Consider the following 7,943-nt stretch of genomic DNA (forward strand, 5'->3'; position numbering starts at 1 on the left):
CCTTGGAGAAGAGGCTTGAGGGGCAGATGTAGCAGAGAAGTGGGCACATTCCTTGCTTCTGTGCAGTCCAGTGTGGTGGCTGCTAGACACAGGTGGCTACTTCAGTGAATTGAAATGGAAACTTCACTTCCTCAGTCACGCTGGCCACACATTTCAAGTACTCCGAGGTTACTGTACTGACAGCACAGAGAACACTTGTCACTGCGGAAGGCGTTTTGGACAGTGCTGCCCCAAAGGGCTGAGCATCCTGGCCCAAGAGCTTGGACTTTATCATGGTGGTGGGGAAAGTCAGAAAGGTACTTGAGCAGGACAAAGGCCAGAGCTGGGTTTGAAAGCTGACCTTCAGGTCAACTCTTTTTTTTTTTTTTCTTTTTTAAAAATTATAGTTGTAGATGGACAGCATGCCTTTATTTGTTTAGTTTTTTATGTGGTGCTAAGGATCGAACCCAGTGCCTCACACATGCTAGGCAAGTGCTCTGCCACTGAGTTACCGCTGCAGCTCCCCACCCACCCACCCCAGGTCATTTCTTGAACACACCAAGTCAACCCCCAGAGCTGGCAGTCTCCCTCATTTCCCTTTCTGAACCTTCGTTTCTTTATCCATAAGATAAAATGGCATTAGGCTGTATTAATTCCTTCAATCACCCTCATTCAGATCACCGTCATCCAGGGCTGCTGTATCAAACCACCAACAGAAACTCATCTTCCAGGTCTGAAGCTCTGAAACCTAACATGGGGGTCTGGGCTAAAAACCCAGGTGTAGGTAGAGCAGTGAGCCTCCTGGAGGCCGGGGTGGATCTGCTCAGCCTGCCCAGCTGTTAAGGGCAGTCCACGTTCCATTCCCCTTCCAGGTTCAAAGCCAGCTGTGGCCAGTTTACTGTCTTCCACATGTAAAGGCCCTGTGATTACACAGAGCCCCCTAGATCACCTGGGACAATCTGTTCGAAGGTCATTTGCTTAACAACCTTCATTCCTTCTCTACTTCATTCTCCTTTGCCACATATTCACAGGTTCCAGGGATTAGGATGTGAACATCTTTGGGAGGCCATTCTTCTACCCACCACAACCAGCACATGTAACACTAGGACTTCAGTGTAGGGAAAAAAAAAAAAATTGACACTAGTTCCTGATCCCGCAGGGCTGCCATTGCGCCTGGAGAGCTGGGGAGTGCTGGTGCACTGGGCAGTGAAAAACGCAGGGAGAGCAAATTCAGCAGGGCAGTGACAGCAGTGGGGCAGGGTCAGGTAGTTTAGAGGATTTGCCGTGCTCTGCAGGGCCCTGGGAGATGTACAGGAGTACCTGGGAGAGCCCTTGCAGGCAGAGGGAAAGTAAGTGCAAAGGTTCTGAGGCATGAGCAGGTCTGCTGTGTTAAGGAGCAGACAGCAGGATACCAGGAGACCCACCATCTGCCCATCCTCCCCAGCTTTTAAAGGCAATTCACATTCCATTCCAGACTCAGCTTCTGCCCTGTTTGGTTGCAAGTAAATCCTCTCTCAACCTCATTTTTCCATGTGTACCAAGTAAGATTGAGCCAAGTCAACATCTCTCAGATGAGCTTGAGTACTTGTAACTGCTGATGGTGTGGTTGCTTTGGAATAACTCCCAGCACTGCTCTCTGTGTAAACATGATATAAGCAACACTGCAAGGTTCAGAGGAGAGCAGAATCTTTACCCTTTTGTGCTCCCCACCTGCCAAGAATACATGCTCTGCTTCTGTGGTTACTAAGATAATTCTCTTTTATTTCTTAGGGTTTTGCTCCTCAAACTGCATTTTAAATCAACAGAAACTTACTTCTGTGTATAGTGTGAGGTGACAGGATCACTATTCATTTCCTACTGTTGCTGTAACAAATCACCACAAGCTTAATGGCTTTAAACAACATATATTTAGTCCAAACTCAGCTTCATTGTCCTAAAATCAAGGTGTCCACAGGTCTTCAGCAGGTCTTGAGGCTCTAAGGAAGAATCCATTTCCTTGCCCTTCCTAGCTTCTAGAGGCTGCCCAGATCCTCAGCTAGGGTCCTTTTATCACTTCAATCTCTTCTTCCACCTTCACTTCTCCTCTGATTCTTAACGCTGCTCTTATTCCCATATAATGATCCTTGTGATCACATTGGGCCTACTCAAAATCTGGACCATCTCCCCTTCTCAAGAAGTCCTTCAAGATCTGTCTGCCTGTGGTCCCTTTTGCCACGTGTAGGCTAGCAAAGGTTCTGGGGGTTAGGATGTAAGCATCTTCAGGTAGGCACTGTTCTGTACACCACAGGATCCCATTTAATTTTCCTCCATATTTTTCAGCTCAGTACTGAGTCTGCCCTTTACCCACTTATCCACAGTAGGGGTTGGCAAACTGGGCCCTAAGGCAAAATCCAGCTCACCAAGTGTTTTTTGGTAAATAACTTGTTGGAACACAGCCACACTCCTTCCCGTGTGCATAATAATGTGTATAGCTGCTTTTCTGCTCCAGCAGCAGAGGTGACTAATTGTGGCAGACACATGGCCTATATAACCTAAGAATATATACGGTCTGGCCCTCACAGGAAAAGTTGGCCACCCTCTGATCTACAGATAGTCTGTCAGTATAAGCACAGGCCCATTTCTGAGCTCTCAGTTCCCTTCCATTGGCCTGTTTCCAAACCAACACCCAAGAAAGATGTCACTACTGCAGCCTTGAGGTAATCCTTGTGGAGGGGGCAGCGGACCAAGGCTCCCACACTTGTCCTGTAAATGGACCTGACTTGTTTTTTGGCTTGGGGTCTGGCTTGGCTTGATTTCTGTCTGCTGTCCGTATTAGACCAGGTCTGTCTTCACTGCTATGTCCCTAACACCCCACATGGGGTGCAGCACACGGTAGGTGCTTAATAAATATCTGGAACAGAGCACACTCATCCTTATTATAGTAGGAGAATAAACTCCAAAAGGGAAGCTGACTGCCCCCTAACAAATGCCTTAGAATGTCCTCATTTTACAGATGAGGCATCTGAGTTTGGACAAGTGACAAATCTTGTCTGAGGCCCCCCAGACTCCTGAGGAGTGGCAGGGCTAGTTCTGCGCTTTGGGTGTTTACCTGAGCTTGCCTTCATCACTTAGTACATCTTGGGGCTCTTTTCACATCTGTAACAGTGCTGCCCTCTCCCTACACAGTCCACTCTGTGGCTCCCGTCATTCATTAGCTGGCCCCCACTGATGGGCAGGCATATGGGCTGTTGCCAGTCTTTGGAAACCATCATACCGCAGTGGACAGCCTTACCTTTATGTCTTGACATGTTTTGAGTTTATGGGAGAAATTTCTACAAGTGGAATAGTTGAAACAAGCAAATGTGTATATTTTAAATGTCTTAGAACCAGTCATGTGGCCAAGGTGGAGACACCAAGTTAAACTTTCAGCAAGGAGAGAGCCTGTTTGCCCACATTCCTCAGCAACCCAGGATGCTAGCAGGCTTTACCTTTGCCATATAAATGGGTGAAAAGAACCAGACTGAACCAGTCCCATGGAACCACAGCTCCAGGTCCATGGTTTGGGATCCAGTGTTAATTCAGGTTGACACCTGCCCCTCCAGGTGAGCAGAGTTCCTCAGGCTTCTAATTCTGAACCAGTGTAAATGGCAGATCTCTCACCCTGCCAGCTATCTGGAAGAGCCAAGTCCATACAGCAGGGCTTAGAAATCCCACCTTTTTATTGACCGGAGCTGGCTGGAAGGGGCCGCCTGTGAACCAAAGGGAGAGCTCAGTCTCTCTCCCCCTGGCCCTCTGCCTGGTGGTGGCTGCGTTGATGAACGAGCAGGAGGCGTCTCTGGCCAAAGGCCTGGCCACAGTTGGAGCATCGGTGTTGGCCAGTGGCTGGGCTGCCTGGTGCAGTGGGGGGGTCGTGACATAGGCGATGGGCAGCCAGCTTGGAGGGAAATGAGAAGGCCTTGGGGCAGTGTGGGCAAGGATAGGGGCGGGCGTCATTGGCATGGTGCGTGTGGCGGTGGGCGGCCAGTTTGGAGGGGTAGCAGAAGGACTTGGAGCAATCAGGGCACGGGTAGGGACGGGTGGGAGCGTGGGTCCAGAGGTGGGCTGCCAGCTTGGAGCGGTGGCCAAAGGCCTTTGGGCAGTGCGGGCAGGGGTGTGGGCGGGCACCACTGTGTGTGAGGCGGTGGGCTGCCAGCTTAGAGGGGTAGGAGAAGGCCTTGGGGCAGTCGGGGCACGGGTGGGGTCGGGTGCCGCCGTGCGCTAACCGGTGTGTGGCAAGCTTGGACGGGTAGGAGAAGGCCTTGTCACAGTCAGGGCAGCGGTGCGGGCGCTGGGGTGGGGGCCGCCGGCGGGGCCGGGAGGGCGTGCCCCCAGACTTGGAGGGCCCTGGAGCAGACTGGCTGGGCTTCTGCGGCGGGGCCTGGTGGGGAGCTGGGGGACAGGAGGACTGGTGGGCTCCAGGAAGCAGCTAACACCCTGGGTCCAAGCTAGGCTCTGCTACCACCTTGATGTTGCAGCCCGCCACCCAAAGTGTACCTTAGCATTTTAATGTTACACTAATTTTCTAAATGCCATTATTTCTGCTTCCCTTTTCCCCCATGCATTATCCTGAGGGGCCCCAAGGGGTTACCTTCCTAGGTCCCCAAAGCTACTGAGGCATCTATTTCCAGTATCTTTCCAGTGATCACCCTAAAGTCCCACATCCCCATATGCCTCTTCTAATTTCCTCAGCCCTAGCGAATGACCACTGGAGATTTCCCAAAATCAAACGGGAGGATTCCCCAGAGCACATGCAGTTTTGGGGATCCTAAATGGTCATGATTCTGGGACTTCAAACTTTCAGCCTATGATTTCCCCAAACATGTGATCTTCTTATCAGCCCATTCCTGGGAATGAACCCTACTCACAGGCAGGGTCGCTCTCAACTCCTTTGGTCACGGGCTCCTTGCCAGTAGGACTAGGATTTGTGCCCTCAGCCTTGGACTTCGCGCCTCGCTCCAGCATCTTGCTGACACAGGAACCTAGGGGCAGGGCGCAGGGGCGGGGGTGATGCTGGGTATTACCAGGTTGATAGGGATAGGGTTGGTTGGAGGGCCTAAAATCAGGTCAGTCTGTTTATATGGGATTCTTAGGTGAGGGCAGGCGTGGCGGGAAGGCGGGGCCTAAAAGCAGAATGGGCGAGGATATGCAAATCTAACCTAAAGACCTTTGCAATTGAAGCTTGGGTGGAGTGGGCGGGGCCTATGTTCAGAGTGGGCGGAACCTTCCTCCCTCCAAACCCTACGGCCGTGAGAGCTAACACGGGGATGGGCGGGGTTATGCAAAAAGACCAAAGTCAATTGCTCCGCAACTCAGGCCCAGGGGCGGGCGGGCGAGTGGAGTGGGCGGTGTCTTTTGCAGCTCTGTCCCAAGGGAGGGGCCTATTAGCGCAGTGGGCAGAACTTTACATCCAAGAGTGGCTTTACCAGGCTTTGGGCTCAGTCTCAGTCCATTGACGCCGCGTCAACCTCGTCTTTCTTGTTGGTAAGTTTCATCCGCGGTGTGGATTGTGGCCGTGGAGGACAGAAGGGTAGACCTGGACGAAGATACGAAAGGAATGTGGCGTGTGTAGCAATCCAGAGACCTCTAATACAATTTCCCTCCGGGTTGCAAGCATCCGGGATACAATGCACCCCTCAGAGTGCTGGTATTCGCGCACTAAATGCAAAGCCCCCCCGGAACCGAGTGTCCGGACCCAAAGCGAGCTTCCTCGGAGAGATCCTGGCTTTTAGCCCCCACTGTTTTCCGTAGACTAGGCGTCCGAGCCAGGACCCCTACCCTCCTCACCTGTGGGATTGCCCTTCCTTTGGGGCGGGGCTCCGAGCCCCACCCTCCTCGGCCGCTCCCGGTGCCCCAGCCGCTGCCTCGCTGCCTTCGGACCCACGGAGCTGCACCGCTGGGCGACCGGGCGGGCAGAGGAGGCGGGAGCTTCGCTAGCTGCTGGGCCCAGCCTCATTTCCATTCCCTCCTCCCACGCCGGCGTGGACGCATGCGCAGTTGCGGCCAGCAGAAGCTGTGGCGGGGGAAGACGGAATGGAAGGAAGGGGTGGGTGAGCCTGGCAGACAAGTTCACCATCAAGCGCAGAGCTGACGGCCCAAGAACCGCGGTAAAGTGCACAGCGGTGCGGGGCCTACGGTGGCTGGCTGGAGTCAAGCACGGACTAACTACGGACTAACACGGACTAACTACGCTTGGAGCTCAGTGAGAAAGCTCCGAGCCTCTGTACTTCTTTTTTAAGTACCCCTCTTCTTTTCACGGGACAGCCTGAGTTACATCTCTGGAGGCAATTTCAAAAGCTCGTTCTCCACTTCACCTCTAAAGGCATTTGCAAAAACATCTGGCCGTTTCTTCGAGAGAGGGCGGGGGGGGGGGGACTCACTCAGAGCGAGCTGGTGCCGGATAAAAGGCATGGCATTTTATAGCATCCTGGCACCCTCCACCCTCCAGGTTCTCAGCACCCCCGTCCCGGCCCCGCATTCCACGCTTCCTCCTTCCCCCGGCCTGGGTGGTCCTGAGGTGCCCAGGCTTATTCTCCTGGTGCCAAACCCAGGGTGGCATTCTTCCCAGGCAGTGACAGTGCATGTTCCTGCCCCGAGCTGGAAAGACTATGAAGTGTCCTTTAAAGTCCTCCGCCTGGGTGACTCTTCAGCCTGACAATAAGGTCTGGCGAGCCCTGGGAGCTGTGGGAGTACTTTGGCAGGTAATTTGGGTTCTGGGCCAGATTGCCTGGGGGTAACTGGTCTGAACTCTTGACTCTGCCACTTTCTAGCCCTGTGACCTTGGGCAAGTCACTTCATCTTTCTGGGTTTCAGTCTCCTCATATATAAAATGGAAGGTTCTTGGGATTAAGTAAGATAATCAATGGAAATTTTTGAGAACAGAAAGTGTCTAGAATGCTCAATAAATGCTATCAATATTTTTGTTTTTACTGTGTATTAAACTAAGCCTGATGGGGTCAAAGTTGTACCAAGAATAGCAAGTGACCAGACTTCAAGATGGGGAGGACCTTGCTGCATTCGGGGGATCTCACCTGTCATAACTTGTCATGTCCCAGATGCTGGCCTTCCTTCCAGCTCTTGTGTATGCCACTGTCATTCCTGCCTCAGTGTCTCTGCACTAGCTGTTCTTTCTTTCCCCGGGCTCTTCCTTCTTCTCTTTGCTTGCCTGGCTCCACCCACCCTCACCTCAGTTCAAATGTTATAAAGGTGAAGACTTCCCTGCTCACCCTTCCCTCCATTCCTGGCTATGTCCTCTCCCTTATCGCTATATATCTGTCTTCTAGAATGTGTGCTCTGTTAAAATGAACAACTTTTCAATCTTGTTCATCTCTGTGTCCCCAGAATCCAGAACAGGGTCTAGCACATAAGAGATGGTCAATAAATCTGTGTCCAATAAATACTTGAAAGAATTTTAACAATAAGAAGCCCTCTGTGACAGAAAGATAGAATGATGGGTAGAATATAGAACTTAAGGTCAAGGAACTTAGGAAGGAGACTAAGCTGAATGAGAAACCAGGGGAGGGTTTTAAACATAGGAAGTAGGCTTGGGTTGTAGCTTAGTGGAAGAGGGTTTTGCTAGCATGCCTGAGGCCCTGGACTCAATCTTGAGCACTGCAAAGGAAAAGAATTAGTGAGTCACAGAAACATAGGAAGTATCATGAACTAGGTTTGGTTTTCATATGCTTTTTTTTTTTTTTTTTTGTAGTTGTAGATGGTCAGCATGCCTTTATTTTATTTGTTTACTTTTGTATGCCATGCTAAGGATCGAACCCAATACCTCACATGCAGGGCAAGTGCTCTGCCACTGAGCCACAGCCACAGCCCTGATATTTTTTTAACCATTTTTTTAATTATGGAAAAGTTAGGTGTGGTGGCACACACCTGTAATCCCAGCCTCTAGGGAAACTGAGGCAGGAGGATTGCAAGTTCAAGGCTAGTAAGGGCAATTT

The 7,943-nt window shown here is 51.4% G+C and overlaps 1 protein-coding gene across 2 annotated transcripts; it reads right to left on the reverse strand.

Annotated features, from left to right (window-relative positions):
- Window positions 1-3,659: 3,659 nt before the first annotated feature.
- On the reverse strand, window positions 3,660-7,138 carry Znf575 (zinc finger protein 575). Of its 2 annotated transcripts, XM_027945911.2 has the most exons (5): window positions 7,026-7,138; window positions 5,782-6,007; window positions 5,421-5,530; window positions 4,863-4,976; window positions 3,660-4,386 (listed from the first exon to the last, which is right to left on the reverse strand). In XM_027945911.2, exons 4-5 carry the CDS (start codon window positions 4,957-4,959, stop codon window positions 3,728-3,730), a joined length of 756 nt encoding a protein of 251 aa, XP_027801712.1. In that variant the 5' UTR covers window positions 4,960-4,976; window positions 5,421-5,530; window positions 5,782-6,007; window positions 7,026-7,138; the 3' UTR covers window positions 3,660-3,727. The 2 variants fall into 2 exon arrangements, with proteins under 2 accessions (XP_027801712.1, XP_071460207.1); XM_071604106.1 differs by lacking the exon at window positions 5,782-6,007.
- Window positions 7,139-7,943: the final 805 nt, after the last annotated feature.

Source organism: Marmota flaviventris, chromosome 18 (genome assembly GCF_047511675.1).
Source record: "Marmota flaviventris isolate mMarFla1 chromosome 18, mMarFla1.hap1, whole genome shotgun sequence".
Taxonomy (NCBI): domain Eukaryota; kingdom Metazoa; phylum Chordata; class Mammalia; order Rodentia; family Sciuridae; genus Marmota; species Marmota flaviventris.